Source organism: Henningerozyma blattae, chromosome 3, assembly GCF_000315915.1.
Source record: "Henningerozyma blattae CBS 6284 chromosome 3, complete genome".
Classification (NCBI taxonomy): domain Eukaryota; kingdom Fungi; phylum Ascomycota; class Saccharomycetes; order Saccharomycetales; family Saccharomycetaceae; genus Henningerozyma; species Henningerozyma blattae.
In genome coordinates, this window is record NC_020187.1 from 979,014 (window position 1) to 997,376 (window position 18,363).

At 32.5% G+C, this 18,363-nt stretch overlaps 7 protein-coding genes across 7 annotated transcripts; 4 read left to right on the forward strand and 3 right to left on the reverse strand.

Moving 5' to 3' along the window:
* Nucleotides 1-996: 996 nt before the first annotated feature.
* PDR1 (drug-responsive transcription factor PDR1) lies at nt 997-4,620 on the reverse strand (the record flags this gene model as incomplete). The annotated part of the gene is made up of 1 exon (XM_004179676.1): nt 997-4,620. One exon carries the CDS (start codon nt 4,618-4,620, stop codon nt 997-999), a length of 3,624 nt encoding a protein of 1,207 aa, XP_004179724.1.
* A 691-nt stretch (nt 4,621-5,311) lies between these two features.
* Nucleotides 5,312-6,718, forward strand: ERG4 (delta(24(24(1)))-sterol reductase; the record flags this gene model as incomplete). The annotated part of the gene is made up of 1 exon (XM_004179677.1): nt 5,312-6,718. One exon carries the CDS (start codon nt 5,312-5,314, stop codon nt 6,716-6,718), a length of 1,407 nt encoding a protein of 468 aa, XP_004179725.1.
* A 182-nt stretch (nt 6,719-6,900) lies between these two features.
* On the forward strand, nt 6,901-7,488 carry LDB7 (Ldb7p; the record flags this gene model as incomplete). Its single annotated transcript, XM_004179678.1, has 1 exon — nt 6,901-7,488. The coding sequence occupies one exon, from the start codon at nt 6,901-6,903 to the stop codon at nt 7,486-7,488; it is 588 nt and encodes a 195-aa protein (XP_004179726.1).
* Nucleotides 7,489-8,014: 526 nt separating this feature from the next.
* On the reverse strand, nt 8,015-8,776 carry SCL1 (proteasome core particle subunit alpha 1; the record flags this gene model as incomplete). Its single annotated transcript, XM_004179679.1, has 1 exon — nt 8,015-8,776. The coding sequence occupies one exon, from the start codon at nt 8,774-8,776 to the stop codon at nt 8,015-8,017; it is 762 nt and encodes a 253-aa protein (XP_004179727.1).
* Nucleotides 8,777-9,546: 770 nt separating this feature from the next.
* Nucleotides 9,547-10,089, forward strand: MPO1 (2-hydroxy-palmitic acid dioxygenase MPO1; the record flags this gene model as incomplete). Its single annotated transcript, XM_004179680.1, has 1 exon — nt 9,547-10,089. One exon carries the CDS (start codon nt 9,547-9,549, stop codon nt 10,087-10,089), a length of 543 nt encoding a protein of 180 aa, XP_004179728.1.
* Nucleotides 10,090-11,541: 1,452 nt separating this feature from the next.
* Nucleotides 11,542-15,450, forward strand: SLA1 (cytoskeletal protein-binding protein SLA1; the record flags this gene model as incomplete). Its single annotated transcript, XM_004179681.1, has 1 exon — nt 11,542-15,450. The coding sequence occupies one exon, from the start codon at nt 11,542-11,544 to the stop codon at nt 15,448-15,450; it is 3,909 nt and encodes a 1,302-aa protein (XP_004179729.1).
* Nucleotides 15,451-15,715: 265 nt separating this feature from the next.
* Nucleotides 15,716-18,265, reverse strand: HIR1 (Hir1p; the record flags this gene model as incomplete). The annotated part of the gene is made up of 1 exon (XM_004179682.1): nt 15,716-18,265. One exon carries the CDS (start codon nt 18,263-18,265, stop codon nt 15,716-15,718), a length of 2,550 nt encoding a protein of 849 aa, XP_004179730.1.
* Nucleotides 18,266-18,363: the final 98 nt, after the last annotated feature.

Here is an 18,363-nt window from a genome sequence, read left to right on the forward strand (position 1 = left end):
CCTTAATATCACCACTTGGGTATTTTTAGTAGTTGAGGCCACGTATGCTTAATGCATGTTGGATTATTTATTATATTAAGTTGTTATTAGTTGTTGTATAAAGCCACAATTACGACTAAATTCATGCTTTATTAGCTGTTAACAAACCCACGATTTATGACACATAATGCCACAGCTCTGACACTTTTTATCTCTAAGGATACATATATATATATTATTCTATAAAATAACAGGTCCTAACTATACGTTGAGAAATCTTGAACATATGAAAATATTATTATCTAATATTTTATCTATAAGCCTAAAAATAGCAACTCTTCAACGTTAAGTATTTGTAAATAATAAACTGCTTGTTCGAGCACTTCTTATAAAAAGCTGTACATTAACAAATTATGAGATATGAGAAGAGGATATCTAAGAAAAATGTGCGTCAATTCCACATTAGTATATAAAATTATAAATTAAATTTTTATATCTATAGCCCAATGTTACATTTCAGGTGTGTAATGGTGTTAACATTTAATACTTTAAACAATTATATAAAAAGTATTTAATACGCTACCTTGAAATGTATCAAATATATGATAAAATATATATTTGTACATTTAGTGACAATTATTCAATTAATATTGGGCTTACAGCCATATTTTAAAGAAACATAAATTAATGGCCCTAGTACTAGAATATACTTTCCTTTTTTAGAGTAATTTATTTAGAATTGATTTTCAGAATATGCAGAGAATAGCTTTTATAACCAGGGTATTTGAACAAATACACGTTTGATGAATGTAAAGTCCCTGTTACCAGTTTAGATGGCTTAGCAGTTATAGTCTAACAAGTAAAAAAAGGAACAGGAGTATAAATAATTCTTTCAGATCATCCCCCTCTTTGTTTTGATTTAGGGTTTCCACATCCCAATGTATAATCATAAAATAAGAAATTAATCGTGTCTATATATTTTAAAAGTCATTTAGAAATTGCTATATATAATAAACTTTATTTCCCTGATGTATCACTTAACAACATACTTAGTAAACTATCCAAATCACCAGTGTTTACAAATTCATCAAATGTACCTATGTTATAACCATTATCTGTAAGAGTAGTATTGGTAGGGTTAATTAATTCATTTTTCGACAAATTTTTATCATTGCTATTGTTATTAGTAGAGAAATTACCATCTGCATTAGTATTAGAATTATTATATTGTATAAAATCAACATTTTGTGCGTCGTATGGTTGACTATTAGTTGTGTTATTCTTTGACAAACAGGGTGCTAATGATTTCATTGAAATATCTGAGCCAGGAGTTGGTTGAACACTTCGAGACATTTGAGAATCTGTAGAACTTGTTACTGTTGAGGAAGAATTCATCTCTGAATGATTATTGATATCTTGGGTGACCTCTTGAGACAATGGGGATTTATGGTTAGTTTTATTTCTTGTATCCACTTTTGGAATAGTTGCAGAATTAATGGATTTTGAAGCAGAAGAAGGATTTGAAGATAATGAAAGTGGACAAGTATTTGATTTATAAAGTAAAAGTTCACTATCTGATCTTTGACTAGCGAAATGTGGAAATAAATTTCCATTTGGAGTTGTTGATAACAAAGATTGCTCAAAATTCGAAATTTCGAACCATTTTTTAAAATTAATATGAAACCCAGTTTCTTGGACTGGCTTCATTAATTTTGTAAATATATAAGATTTTGGATTTAACATGTATGAAGTTACGGTGCCCATCTCACTATCATATTCAGAAATTTTTTGGATCAATTCAGTTCTATTTAAATTATTTGTACAAATGTAATCGAAACATAACATATGAGTTAAAATTGCATCTATTAGAATAAATTTCGAAAGGTCATTGTGTCTTTTTGAGTTAATGATTATTTTATTATTGCAATTCTTGAAGAATAAAGTTAATTTTTCTATTCGTTTAAACACTTTTAATGATTGAACAAGTGATTCAATTGTTAAAGGAATTGTTCTTGTAGAATGTGTATTTAGAGTAATGATATGAATTAAATTAAAAAAATATATGGCCCTTTGAACACTATAATCATCAGGAACCATTAGTAATTTTGGCAAAGTGCTTGACCAAGCGTCAAAAATTTCATTGGAATATTGACCAGATTTCTTATTTAAGAAGTCTTTTGTTTCAGGAACCAGAAATCTTTGAGATAGTTGCATTGCTGAATTTTGAATATGAGCTCTTAAGGATTGGAAATGGAGTACCAAATAAAATAATTGTTGAATTAAATTATCAGCATCACAATGATCATTATCTAAATTTGAATTTGAATTGTTATAATTTTTCAAATAAGTTTCATCATAATTATTGTTGGGGTAATTATCTACAAAATCAAAAATTGGCCTTAGTTGTAATTTAACCATATCTAATTTTTTCAGTATTTCATCAGTTTCGGAATATAATTGATTCAATAAATTGAATTTTAAGAAGGAATGCTTTGTTGAATTTTTAACAGATGAATATTTATTATTAAATAAAATGTTGTTCGAAAATTTGCTAAAAATAATTGTTAAACCCAAGTTACCATAATCTTTTAAATCACTTAAAGATAATTTCGATAAATTTTCAGATAAATTATTAAAGTTTGGATTATTTATTTTATTAAAATAATCATTTGAATCTAAATAACCCAAGAATCTAAATTTTTCCGGTAATAGACAATTTATTTTATCTTCATTTATTACAGATGGGAAACCACGCTTCATGCAATGTAATTTTTCAATCATATATAATTTCCACCATAATTGTCTTCTCTTTTCTGCTTGATATTCCTGTAGACCCACATAAAATTCCCAACGAGAAAATCCCATTTGAATAGCATAATTGATTGCAACATCTAGTACTCTTTCAAATCCATAAAACTCACTTGCTACTAATTGTTGTTTTAAAAAGACAATTAATAATTCCAAATATTCTATTGTATTAAAATGATCATCTAAATGATAAAGAGTGGAGTTATAATAATTTGCACATAAGGAATATAATATTTCTTCCACTTGGCATAAGTTTGCAATAGTATTAATATCATTATCTGATACTATATAACCCATTATATCTTTATTATTTTCATCGGTAGAAGCTTGTTTATTGGGATTTAATACTGTAATTCTTCTTAATACAGTATTAAAACTTTTAGTAGCCTGATAAATCATTTTCAAGACTGTGGAAAACATCTTTAATTCATTATCATAGAAGGATAATAAAAAATCATTTGAAATGGAAGTAATATTATAAGTGAAAGGTTGTGGTAAGCATTTAACCAAGTTAGTTAATAATTCTTTATTACTTTCTTTTACTTTTGATTGTAATATTACATTACTAATATCATTATTATTATTACTTTGTAATAAAGACGTTAATGATTCCATTGAAGAAGAAGTGGAATGATTTAAATGATTATTATTTGTAGAATTAAAATTGGATAATAATTTCTGCTTCATCAAACCCAATTCTAAAGGAGATGACATACTTTTCATGGAATGATCCATGGAATCTCTACAAATATCGAAGAATCTTAACAGTAGATATGCACTTTCCTTTAAAGGGATCATCTTGTCACTATTTACTCTCCCCCAATCTTCTTTATATTTTGATTTCAAATCATTCACGAATTTGGAAACGTTATAACCTATACCTCGTAGGGAGATACCCATCCAGGGGGAATATAAACCAAATATGTCATCTACTAATTTATCTTGACACAATGAATGATTAATAATGGAGGCACAACCATTATTCATCGATTGTTTAGAAAATGAATCATTGCTGACGGTTTTATTATTATCATTCCATTCAGTAATTGTATTTAAAAAAATCTTGCTTGTGTATTTATTTCTCATATAATGATATTCTATCGAAAGATCATTTGAATTGATGGTGTTTGTATAGAATTTGACTTTATCAGGGTCAATTATTGGTTTATAATTATTTATCAAATCTTTTATTTGATTATTCATGTTTAAAATGGAGTTAATGATTTGCTTTTTACTAGCACTACCATTGGAATTGGATATTTTTAAATTGTTTAACAACAATAGTAATGTCTTTTGATAATTAATCAATTTCAATTGTAAATCATGATCATCCTTATAGATACTACCTGGTTTATCAGGAACATACGTTATATCTGGCAACTCTAAAAGACTTATATCTTGGTTTATTATATCAGAATTACTATTAATGATCTTATTTGAAAGCTGTATTAAGGAATGGTTTTTCTTGGAATGAGTCGATATACTATTCTTATTCAGTTTACTATTCTTTGATGAAGCAGATACTGGCGATAATAGAGAATCATTATTGGAAATGCTATCATCTGTCAGTATGTTGTTACTATTTGGATTATTACCTGTGGTTGGCGATATCGATCCATTTTTTGGAGAATGATTAACAATACCAGCTATTTTGTTTTTTTTCACTTTTGAGGCTCTTGGAGTAGGTGCTGAAACGGAAAATATACATTCACAGTTATAAGTCTTACATCCTGCACAGGGTCTTTCCCCACTACATTTAATTTTCCTTCTACGACAATTGTCACAGGCCTTCGAGACCTTAGATCTTGGCCTGGTTGCGTGTTTCACTGCCATATTAATAGATTTAATCTGTGCAATAAATATATATATATATATATATAGTTATTACACTACTGTCTATACTTTAGAATGTAGTAGTAAGGTATAGGAAAGGGACCTAGAATAGAATGATCTTAGAAAATCTTATATATTTCTATAAATTTGCCACTGCAGCCTACAGATATATGTGTATATATATATGCATATATATACATATTATATATATATATATATATAGACTTCTTATGCATGTGCTATATCTCTCCACCCGCCCATTTCTTTCCCCATCATCAGCTAAGCCTTGTTCCGCGGAACGGTTATTTTTCCCCGGTCAAGGAGACTCCGATTCTAAATTTTCATCCGTGGAATTTGAAAATTACAGCCGCGGAAATTAAAATTTATAGCCGCGGAAATATGATTAAAAAACTTTAATCACGTGACCATATTATCACGTGCATTCATTCTTATGTAATTTATCGTTTTCCCGGTACGACCGTATCGTATAGACCAATTATTTTTATACATCTATCATTAGTTCGTATAGTTCCTTATACGACAACGTCATAGATCGGTTCGTGCTTATTGTACACGCTAATTATATATATATATATATATATATATAAACGCAAATATGTCACCTTTATATTTAGAAATCCCCTTAATCATATAACATTATACCAATTGTCAATTGTTCAGTGTTGTTGCCATGTGTGAACAGACTAGTCCTTCGAAGGAGCAACCAGAAGCTTCTACTAAAAACTTCTTACCACAGGGGAAGTATTTAAAACCGGATGAAATAGAGTATGAATTCGGTGGGATTCCTGGGGTATTGGGAATGTTGATTGGGTTTCCTCTATTGATGTATTATATGTGGTTGAGTGCTGAATTCTATAATGGAAAACCTGCGTTACCTGCACAAGATCAAACATGGATGGAGTTCTTGAGAGAACTATATAACTTATTCTTAGAGAATGGGGTTCCTTCTACTTATATATGGACTGTATTCTTATCCTTCTGGTTAATTCAAATTGTATTCTATTATACTCTACCAGGTATTTGGACAAAGGGTCAACCCTTAACTCATTTGAAAAATAAGCAATTACCATATTATTGTAATGCCATGTGGGCTCTTTATTCCACTACTGTGTTGGTTATTGTTTTACATTATACAGACATCTTCAAATTATATACAATTATCGACTACTTCGGTCAAGTTATGACTTGTGCCATCGTCTCAGGTTTCACTTTCTCCATTGTGCTTTATATATGGACTTTATTTGTCACACATGATTACCATAGAATGACTGGAAACCATTTGTACGATTTCTTTTTGGGAGCTCCATTGAATCCTCGTTGGGGGATCTTGGATTTGAAAATGTTTTTCGAAGTTAGATTACCTTGGTTCACTCTATATTTCATCACTCTTGGTGCATGTCTCAAACAATATGAAACATTAGGTTACATCACCCCACAATTGGGTGTCTTACTCTTAGCTCATTGGCTTTATGCAAATGCCTGTGCTAAAGGGGAAGAATTGATTGTGCCTACCTGGGATATGGCTTATGAAAAATTCGGATTCATGCTAATCTTTTGGAATATTGCAGGTGTTCCTTACACTTATTGTCATGGTACTTTATATTTGTATTGGCATAATCCAGAAGAATATAATTGGAGCTGGCAATATAACGTATCTCTATATGCTATCTTATTGATTGCTTATTATTTCTTCGATACTGGTAATGCTCAAAAGAATGCTTTTAGAAAACAAATGGCCGGTGACAAATCAATTAGAAAGACTTTCCCTTTCTTACCTTACCAAATCTTGAAAAATCCAAAATACATGAAAACTTCGAATGGCTCATACTTATTGATCGATGGGTGGTATAAATACGCAAGAAAGATCCATTACACAGCAGATTGGACTCAATCTTTAGTTTGGGCTTTGACTTGTGGACTCAATTCACCATTCCCTTGGTTCTTCCCTGTTTTCTTTTTGGTCGTTTTGATCCATAGAAACCTAAGAGATCAAGCAAAATGTAAGAAGAAGTATGGCAAGGATTGGATCGAATACTGTAAGAAATGTCCTTATGTTTTTATTCCTTATATTTATTAAATAATTTGTATATTTATTATATGTAATTACTAGTTTTTTTTACTATTATTATGATCGCTTAATATTTCGGAAGAAATTCAAATATTTTTGAAGAAAAAATGTCTATTAAACATTTATTAAATATTGGGAAATATAAAAAAAAATAAAATTAAACAAGTTTAAAGATATTTAGAACTGCAAGAATGAAATTAGTAAAGAATAAGAGTTATTATGATATAATATCGGGTCTAGCTGCTTTTGAATGCTCACATAAAGTTACACTATCTGCAGAAGAATTAAAAGATTTAACATCGAAATCCAAAGAAAAAAATCAATCTTCTAAAGATGATAGCTCGAAACAAAAACACCAGTCAAAACATCATCATAAAAAAAATTATTCCCAACCTATACTCCATGGTTACTTAGGTGGGAAAGTAAATCTAAAGGATGCTCAGTATGACCTTTCTCATAGTTTACTAGGAGGCTATGTGCCCAAGCATCAATTAGAATCTTTATCGAGTACGGATTTTTCCTATTATTTCCATAAATCGTTATATTGTGAAGATGCTTTAGATGTTTATGATTTATTGGTAGGTAATGAATATCGTCAATTAAGAAAAAACATCTCAACCGAAACAAATCCAAATAACTCAATGGACGATGATGCTGATGGTGCAAAAAATACTAATAATAATGTTAGAAAAGCAGTTATTTGTAAAAAATGCACTTCTAAATTTGTTGGTAACTCTAGAATGCGAGAATTAGAAAATCATTCATGTACAACTATATGAAAAGCTGAAAATATTTTCAATTAAAAATAAACAAGCATAAGGACTTTAGTATTAACTCCCAAATGTATTATACAACGATAATGAACTAATATAATATTAGTGGAATGGCTCATACTTGCGAATTTTTTTTTTAGAATATTTTTTTTTACTTCATTTTCTATCCTCAACTTGCCATCATTTTTTATTTTATCCATGACGTGTATCTTTACATCAAACTTATAGCTTTACTTATGTCATCTTTAATTTTATAATTCATTTTGGTAAATATTTACTTTAAATATTTAAATAAATATTCTTAATACATATATATGATGAGTTATACGTATACCGGAGGATTCATTATGCAATTAGACCTGAAATTCATTACAGGATTAATGATCACATTGGTAGTTCTAGAACCTTGTACCACACATATTGTAGGTCAAGTAGTCCAATATTGGTACCTATTCAGATCTAGGTCTTAAAAAAATGATAATAGTAAAAAAAAAGAAAGACTGAAGAAAAGTTAAATGCTAAACACAATTCATTAATCTTGTTCGGCAATTGCAACTAATCTTTCTTCAATTTGTTCTTCAGCTAATTTAAAAAATTCACCCTCAATAGCAACACCAACTTCAATATCTCTCTTTGAAAACTCAGTTCCTAGAGAATCGATTAATTGTGTGATGGCAAATTCAACAACCTTTTCCCAAGCATCTTCATTAATCTTTTCTTTAACATCATTTTTCTTGAACCAGTTTTCCAAACCAGTATTTATTTCTTGTTGTTTTGGACCAGTGGCGGTTGCTTTATAACCAACATAATAACCGGCTGGATCAGTCTTATAAATTGATGGACCTAATTCTTCATCATAAGAAATAAAAGTGAGTATGACACCTAATGGTCTCATATAAGCTCTTTGTGTATAGATTTGAGCAATATTAGCCATTCTTTTCGCAAGAACGTCACAGGGCATATCATAACCATACTTATATCTATATTCAGCAGTTTCAGTTTTAGCTTTTGTGGCAGCATTCTTAGCATCTGGGATTGGTCCATTAGCTACCAAACCAATTGTCTTGGAAATAGGGAATATATATGAAACGGTAGATGGGTCTAATAGCTTATCTGGAACTTTCTTTTGATTAACAATTACTGCACATTTGTTACCTCTGATAGCAATGGAATTAATGTTAGTTTGATTGCAAGCTTTAAAGGCATATTCGACTTGATATAAACGACCTTCTGGAGAAAAAATGGTAATGTGTCTATCATAACCTGCAGCAGAGGCAGCAGCGGCACCTGACATTTCTATTTAACTATTATTATTTGAGATAAGTGAGTTCGTTTTATTATAATACGAATAACTATTGTCACTCAATTTCTTTTATATTATTAAAGGCTTCGAGTACACATTTCGTTATTTTCATATCTGTTTAAATCAATTAGAGATTCCTTATTTCCTTAACCTTTCTGAGTTTCTCGGTGGCGAAATTTCTAAAAGGTGAAAAAGTGAGTGCAAGGCGCTAACATAATTTAAGAATTATATTTCTACCAGTTATGAGAACGTTTTAGTTAAAATCCTAATCAAGAAATTTTACACTATAAATCTCTTCATAAAATATAATCAAGTTAACCTTATTTTACTGCTTAAGATCCTTTGTAATGAGTTGAAGATAGTAATTAAGTAAAATTAATAACACATCTATTGTAAGCTAATAATAAATTAGCTATTTTCCTTAAATTCTGAAGCTAAATAATAAATAAAGATAATTACTTTGCTAGATATACTACAACTGTAACACTAAATGTGGTTTATTTCCTTTATAGTATGAATGTATTATCATCTATCCAGTTTCTTTTCTTTTTTTCTTAAATTCTACAATTTCCCCACAGAGTTAAATAGATTCGGGGGTACGAATAATAGTCTATAAGTAACATTTTAAGGCTGTATATTTACTTGTGGGAAAATCCATAGCATTAGAATTATTTGAAGTTTTTAAAGAAAGAGACCCAAGGAACTATTTCCATTATATTTAACTTACTTTTATTTATAAATATATTGCTCACTGATTAACAATGGGATACAAACCTTACGATTTACGTTCTGAACTTCGTTTCTACAAATGGTACCATCATAATCCGGTAAATGCCATAATACATAGCATATTTGTTCCAAGTATCTTATTTACATCTATGTGCTTATTATCAGCCGTTCCATTATCGTTCTTTTCTTTTAAGATTAATCTAACTCAATTTCTTACAATATATTTTTCTGCATTCTACATTTTATTAGATAAACCAGTTGGGATACTTGCTACTGGCATTTTAATATTAGCAAATACAATCATTATGAAACATAGTGAGCTAATTAATATTAAAATTAATTTAATAATTTTCGGATTATCTTGGATCTTCCAATTTATTGGTCCTGGCATCTTCGAGAAAAGAAAACCTGCCTTGGTAGACAATGTAATCCAAAGCTTAGTCATGGCCCCCTACTTTATTCTGTTTGAAGCAATTTTTATTTGTGGCGGTTACCAGTCTCTAAGAAGACAACTCCCTCAAGATATTGAAGAAATGGAAAAAGAAGCAAAGCTAAATGCACTTATCCACTGCTAACCTAATCCGTCAGGATTATATTTTTGCTTACCAGTTGCTATTAAATTCCTCTTTTAACAAATACTAACAATTTTTATTACATATCCCCCAGCTGTTGCATACAATTTCAAAGATTACTCTGATACAAAAAGAAAAATACATTCCAGAACACCTAATTAAGATACCTGAAAGGTCTAAGCCATCGCTATCTTTTTCCTTTCTTCGGAGTTTTTTCTTCTAGTTAATAAATGCTTGCCTCAAAGAAAACTAAGCAAACCATAGGAAACACATTATATTCCAAACACTATCTAAGAATTATGTAATTGTGCTACGTGATGATTGCATTTTTGGGATCATTCTCCTATTTCTACTAGTATGGAGTATGAAGTGTAATATTACCTAGAATTACTTGTGACGTTTTCATTAGAACACGTGTCAATAACCTTTGGAATATCATGTGCGACGAAAAGTTTTTTTTATTTTTTACCCGGCAAGATGCTGAAATGGCGAAATATTATTATCAGTTCTACCAGTTTTGTACGAACTTTGGACCAAAAGGGGCTACCCAAGTGTCGGCAAAAGCAATAGTTATTGAAGCTCGAAGACAAGGTTGAGTTACAGTAACATAATGATACCAGAAGTCTACACTGTAGTACTAGTCAATCCGTGAAAATACCTATTTTGGTTTAATTCTGTCAGTTAGTATTTGTTCATCTATTTTTTGCTGAATCCTATTCCGTTCTAAATATTTATCTTCACACCTAGATATATCAATTTGGCGTTATTGAGATCTTATCTGTACAGCGCTTTCTATTCAGGAAGAAACATCGAATTATAAGGGATTGAATTTCCATTTGATTTTTTTGTTTTTATTTTTTTTTTCTATCTAGAGAAAAACATTACGAACTGAAACCTGTATAGCTTGCTATCTCTATTAAGGTATTTGGAAAAAAAAAGTACATCACACCTTTTAATATCAAGAGGTACCTCTTTTCTATTCTATTTTATTTTCTTTTGACATTTTTCATTTTTCATTTTTTCCATTTAATAATTCTATCAGAATTCTAACTAACAATTATTGACATTAGGCGCGGCTCTTCAATATTATTATTTCGATAGGACTTTAATATATTTACATTTTTTTTGTGAAGACCTACATTCCATTTATTCTGCACTGTATATTTCTTTTTTTTAATTCTTCTATCAAGTTTTATCCCTCATTATTACTGAACATTACTGAATATCAATTAGATTTAATTTTTTTATTTATTGAAAATATCAAACCTCCAAGTGCACCAAGATTTTAGGGACAAACAATTAATTATCGTTTAAACAAAATATACAAATTGAGCTAATTCCTTTTGATCATTTTATATTTTCATTGCATATTCCAGATAATAGAAATACAATTCCTTTTATAATACCAACCATTTCTACTCTACATCTTTACTGCAATACCAAAAAACAAAAATTATGACAATATTTCTTGGTATATATAAAGCAGTTTATGCTTATGAACCACAAACCCCTGAAGAATTAGCTATAGAAGAAGACGATTTGCTATACTTACTGGAGAAATCTGACGTCGATGATTGGTGGACAGTTAAAAAAAGAGTATTAGGCACAGATGCAGATGAACCAACAGGGCTAGTTCCATCAAATTATGTTGAGGAAGCACCTATTATTTCTCAAGTAAAAGCAATTTATAACTATGATGAAGCACAAAATCCAGATGAAGAATTATTATTTAATGAAAATGAAATATTCGATGTATTTGATGATAGAGACCAAGATTGGCTTTTGGTAAAATCTCGTTCGGCGAACCAAGTTGGTTTTGTTCCTGGAAATTACGTCGAGCCCATATCAGGTGGTGCTGTACCAGCAGCTCCAACAGCTGCACCAATTTTACCAGCTGCTGTACCACCCCCACAAGACAAAAATGAAAGATCATCATTTCCATCATCCGAGCAACGTAATGGAAGAGATACTACTCAAAAAGATATTCCTCCAGCAAAACCTACAAGGCCAAATCAACAACAATCTCAATTAGAAAATGATAATGCTCCAATACCTACCCCTATCTATGGACGTGATATAGCTGATAATGAAGGTCCACCTCCACCTACAAAACCTGCAAGACCTACCTCGACGATGGAACCAAACTATCCTGATAGATCTAATAGCCCAAGAGACAGCGCAAGAGATAATACAAGGGATAAAGCCCGTAGTAGAACATCTTATCATGAAAATTCGCAACCACCAAAACAGCCTAATCGTCCTCGTGATACTGATTCTTCTCGTCCTAGACAAAACACCTCGTCAAAACGTGATGGCCCACTTTTTGATAGTGATTATCATACTTGGAATGTTGCTGAAGTTGATGGCCATAAGAAAACTAAAGCAAAATTATCGGTTGGCAGTAACAAGATTTTCTTCACTCCACAAAGGGGAAATGAGCAGGAATGGACCATTGATAAATTAATATCTTATGATAATGAAAAGAAACACATGTTTTTGGAATTTGTGGATCCATATAAAAGCCTGGAAATTCATACTGGTACAACAGCAGTTTGCGATGAAATCAAAAGTATATTAGGAGAATATAAAGGTGCTTCACGTGATCGTGGATTGCGAGAAGTTCAACAGGCCTCTCAAACAAAAAGAAAAGCACAGATATCCTACGACTTTTTGGCAGAATCACATGATGAATTGACTGTTCATGCAGGCGATGCAGTTTATGTTATTGATGATCAAAAATCTTCTGAATGGTGGATGGTTGAGTTAATTAGTACAGGTAAAAAAGGTGTCGTCCCTGCAGATTTTGTGGAACCTTTTAGGGAAAAATCTGGCCATACGGGTGGGAAACTTTTCAAATCGTTAAAGAAAATTGGAAGATCGAAATCATTTTCATCTAAATCTAAAGACAAATCTCCCCCAGCAAATGAAGGTAGTGGCAGCAAGTCTGGGTCTTCTTATAATACTGCAAACATGTCTGGTAGCTGGAAAGATGATGCTCAACAAAATGCCGTTGGCTCATCATCCGAGTCAAGAAAAAGAAGATCATCTATGAGCCATAAGAAAGACTTCCCAGACCCTAAGAAATCTCGTATATGGGCTGATAAAACCGGGACTTTTAAAGTTGAGGCCCAATTCATTGGTTGTAAGGATGGAAAAATCCATTTACATAAGGCTAACGGTGTAAAAATCGCTGTACCAGCTGGTAAATTGTCAACAGAAGATATTGTGTATGTTGAAAGATTAACAGGGTTTAGTTTGAACAAATATAAAGACCAACCTAGATCTAACCAGGAAAGCTCTAGGGATGATGGACCTGAAAGAAGAATGAGAGAAAGAGAACAAGAAGAAAAAGAATACGATAGAAAACTAAGAAATAGAGAATTAAGTGAATTGAGAAGAGCTAGAGAAGCTTTGGATCAAGAAAGGGAACGGTTAGAAAACCAACCGCCAGCTAAGCCATTGAGACCACAACAAGATGATAGACACAATGCCGACCGTTCTTACCCGAGCAATAACAGAAAGAGTAATTATGATTGGTTTGAATTCTTTTTAAATTGTGGTGTAGATGTTAGTAACTGTCAACGTTATACCACTAATTTTGACAAAGAAAAAATTACAGAGGATATGATGGAAGATATCAATAATTCTATGCTAAGAACATTAGGGCTACGTGAAGGGGATATTGTAAGAGTTATGAAATTCTTGGACAATAAATTTAACAGAAATGTTTCTCCACAACCAGCACCGGCAGATAATGCACCAGCTAATAACACTGGTATGTTTACTGAAGCAGATGGTTCCTTAAAGGTTAATAATAACCAATCGACTCCACAAGTTGCTCAACAGTTGCTTCCTCAGTCACAGCCACAACCACAACCTCCAATTCAAGCACAACAACCTGCCCCATCACCAGAACCAGCTGCGGCTCCTGCACCAGCACCAGCAGTTGTAACAACAGATGATGATGCTTGGACAACTAAACCAGCTGCGAAGTCAGAACATGTCGCCAACCAATCAGACTTTACAGGCTCTATGCAAGATTTATTGGATTTACAACCTTTAGAACCATCTAAAAAACCTGCTACAATTACTTCCTCTAATAATACTACACCAGAACCTAACTTGAAACTTTTACAACCCGTTAAAACTGCAACGGTAGCTAAAGAAGAACCTAATGTTGCTACTACTACCACTGCCACCGCTGCTGCCACTGCTACTGAATCTTCTATTCCATCCAATTTAGTACCGTTAGATCCATTCAAAACTGGTGGCAATAATTATCTACCATCAAATACGACATTCGTTTTGATGCCATTTACAACTGGTAGTGCAATGCCTGCTCAAATCACAGGCGGTGTGATACCTCAAACTACATTTGGTATGCAACTAACTGGGGGTGTTATGCCAACCCAAAGAACAGGTGGACTGATTCCAATTGCAACAACCGGTGGTGCAATGCCTCAAACAACGTTTGGCACCCAAGTTACTACCAGTGCTTTGCCATTACAAACAACTGGTGGTCTGCTACCTATTTCAACTACTGGGGGGCTTATGCCACAAACTACCTTTGGAGCTATCCCTCAAACGTCATTCACTGCAAAACCAGCTTCTACCATTTTACCAACCCAAACTACAGGAGGCTTCATTTCTGCTAGTCTAACGGGTGGTGCAAATATTCCATCGACATCATTTAATGCACCACCTGCAGTTGCCACTGTTTTACCAGTGCAAAAAACTGCTAACGGTTTAATTCCTGCTAATCCACTAGGAATGCCATCTCAGTTAACTGGGGGACTTAATCCTCAAACTAGTTTTGGTGCCCAGTTAACAGGAGGGGCAATGATGCCTGCTACTTCATTTGCTACTCAAATGACCGGTGGGGCCATGCTACCCGCAACTTCCTTTACTAGTCAAATGACAGGGGGTGCAATGATGCCACAAACATCGTTCAACAACCAATTTTCTAGTAGTATAGCTCCAATTCAGAATAATATGATGAATCCTATGAACAAACCTGCAACTTCATTCGGTACCCAATTTACAGGGGGTGCAATGCCCATGCAAAATAATATGATGAATCCTATCACTCAACCTCAAACATCTTTTGGAATGCAACCTTCTGTTAATGGCTTTCAACCAAAATCACAATTCGGTGTGAACTTACAGAGAACGGGAGGTGCCATGAATCAATTAACTGGTAGTGCTATGGGTAATATTACACAAGGCTTACAAAATACCTCAATATCCCAACCTCTTCAAACACAGCCCACTGGTATGGGCTTTGGTAATGCTCCTACTCAGCAACAACAACAAAATACGGCTAATGTGTTCAATGCTTCCGTGAGCAATCCTTTTGGATTGTAATGAGTTGTAAGTGTTTATAATTTCGGGTTTATCATAATTGTTTTTTACTTCATATATAATATCAGCCTTGTAAGATACTTTTCTATAATTATGTGTATTTATATTTTCAAAATAATTGATTTATAGTCGCTTTATTATTTTATTAGCCGTGCCGTCTACACAATAGATGGAGGCATTTAGTAAACTCATATACAATAGAAACAAATTTCATGCTATATTATAATATTACATTGTTTATATATTTTATCTATTCTTATAGAGATATCTAAGTTGTTGAGGTACTATCATCCGTCCAACAACCTAAATCTTTCGACCATGTATATGTGTTAGCATTTGTGAGATTTAGAATAACATTTTCTGATGGACTGACAGATATGTTTCGTATCTTCTTATTTACTCTTACTTTATTACCCTCAACAGGTTCCTTGAATAATACAGGCATGACTGGGATATTTTTGTGTACAGCCTTAAATGTAGTCAAATCCCAAACAAATATTAATCCACGTTCTCCGAGGCATATTAGATATTGCTTATCAATTCTCATTTTAACTATTTTATGACCCAAGCTTATCATAGGCATTTTGTGTCGGCCATTTAAAGAGAAGAAAAAAAGAGAGCCATTGGCTGTGCCAATACACCAGCAGTTATTTATTACTGAACCTATTGCACAAATAATAACCTCAGGTAGATATACTTCAAGGACTCTCTTCCCACTATGATAGCCAAGCAACTTAGTAGGATTATCTTGGATAGCTTCCCTATCAAATTGGATCGATCTTTCTACTCCATTTCTTATTTCTAGAACGTACATTTCTTCTAGGTCCCCACATTGAATTAAGACTGCATCTGTATCCAAAATAACATTAGGGTATTCCACATACCGAGAATTTGGTTCCTCACTCCATACTTTTTCGTAGGTAAATTTCGAATTTAATGTTAAGCTGGGACTGTTGCCAAGTTCTGTTGGTTCTGTAATATTTGCTAGATTATCTTGGTTAGGAACCTTTTCTGTATCTTTATTTTGAGAATCTTCATCAATTGCACCGTCGGTATGGTCTGTAGATTTTGATAATTCTCGTTCTCTAGTACCCATTATTAAGGTATGAATCCCAAGCCTAGGAATATTAATCGATGAGGATCCAATTTTACCCTTATTTGCTAGAAGTGATAGTGGTGAAAGTTTGTTTAAATTTGATTTATTACGTTTTGCAATATTATCTACCGAAGTAGAAAGTTTTTGGGTTGCTACCTTCTTATTAGGAGAATGTTCAGAAGAAATGAGCATAGGAGCAACCCTTTTTTTACCGTTTTTAATAGTTGTTGTTTGTGATTTACCATCTTTTTTTCTTTTTGGAACTAGAATATTGATTTTTTCAGTTGTTTTAGTAGGCAGTTCAGATGCTTTCTTATCAGTGAGAGTGCCTAAATTCTTGTTTTCATGAGTCATTCCCACTCGTTGTGATAATAAATCTTGCGTTTGCTTGTTTGAAACCAGTTGCTGTTCAAGTAGATTTTTTGATTTTGCAGATTTTAAGCTAATTTCTTTTTCTGCTTCCCCCTCTAATAATAATTGTTTCACACTTTCTGGGAACTCTAAAGAATCTTTATCGACACCATATCTATGCAAATGCTCTATATTCTTCTCAATAGAAATCGGTATTCCAAGTTCATTTTTTTGAAGAAGAAGTACAGTTATTGTGCCATCTAATGATGTCACAAATAAAATATCGCCGTCTGGATTCCAACACATATCAGTTATTGATTTGGTTGCAATGTCGTATGCAACAAATATAGGCCTTGCTCTACTGGTTGACCAAACTGCCAGAGTTTTATCTTGACCAGCAGTTGCAATAATAGAGTCTACTTTATCATTTTTTGTAAATTTTGATTTTTCATTATCCTTTTGTGAATTACTAGAGCCTTTATTACAACTTTTTTCAACTTCAAACAATCTTGGATTAAACCGTGCTACCTCAGTTGGGGCATCATGGCCAATTAACGAGACACTAGTATCCCAATTACCTCTATTCACAATGACAACCGAACTAACGGGCCCATTTGTAGCGTTAGGAACCGCTATATGTTGCCCGTCAGGTGACCACGACAATCTTCTAAAGTAGGTTGTTAAAGGAGACTCTAGGAAAGGTTCTGTTACAATAGATTCAATAGTGAAAGACATCTCACCTGCTCTATGATATCTAAATATTTTCATAGTTCTGTCATCTGAAGTAGTTGCAAAATATTTATTTGCTGGATCAAATATAACCCCCTTTACCAATGAATTATGCACATCAAATCTCTTAATTCTTTCGAAGGTTGATCCGTTCCATATTATGACTGATCTATCTAGACCTACCGTGACAAGAATGCTAGAATCAGGTGCCCAGCACATATCTTGTATGTCATTATCATGGGCAACTAATCTCCTTCTAACAGTCCATCTTTCAGTTTCGGGTTCTGATCCAAAGGTTGGTAGAGTTATGTGCTCTTCCTCTAACGTCCATATCAGCAATATTCTGTCGTCAGAACCACTGGCTAAGTATTTCCCATCTGGAGAAAACTTTAAACAAGTTACAGAGCCAGTGTGCCGGCTCATGCTTGCTAGAGGCCTTTTTAATTCTTCATTAACCACATGACTTGTTTTTTGAAATAGATCAGCAGCAATTTTTATATTATCCACTGACCATATTCTTATTTTACCATCTAAACCACCAGTAGCAATTCTTTTGCCATCAGGGCTAATATCAATAGAATATATTTCAAATCTGCGATGTGTTTCTTGGTGTACCAACCATGGTAGCTTGACAATTTTCATCAGCAAATGATAAAGTTGACCTTAACGTCCAATTAAATAAATATGATTATAGTTTATGATTTGGCGTATTTTTTATTCAAAAGGTAATGTTGTATTAT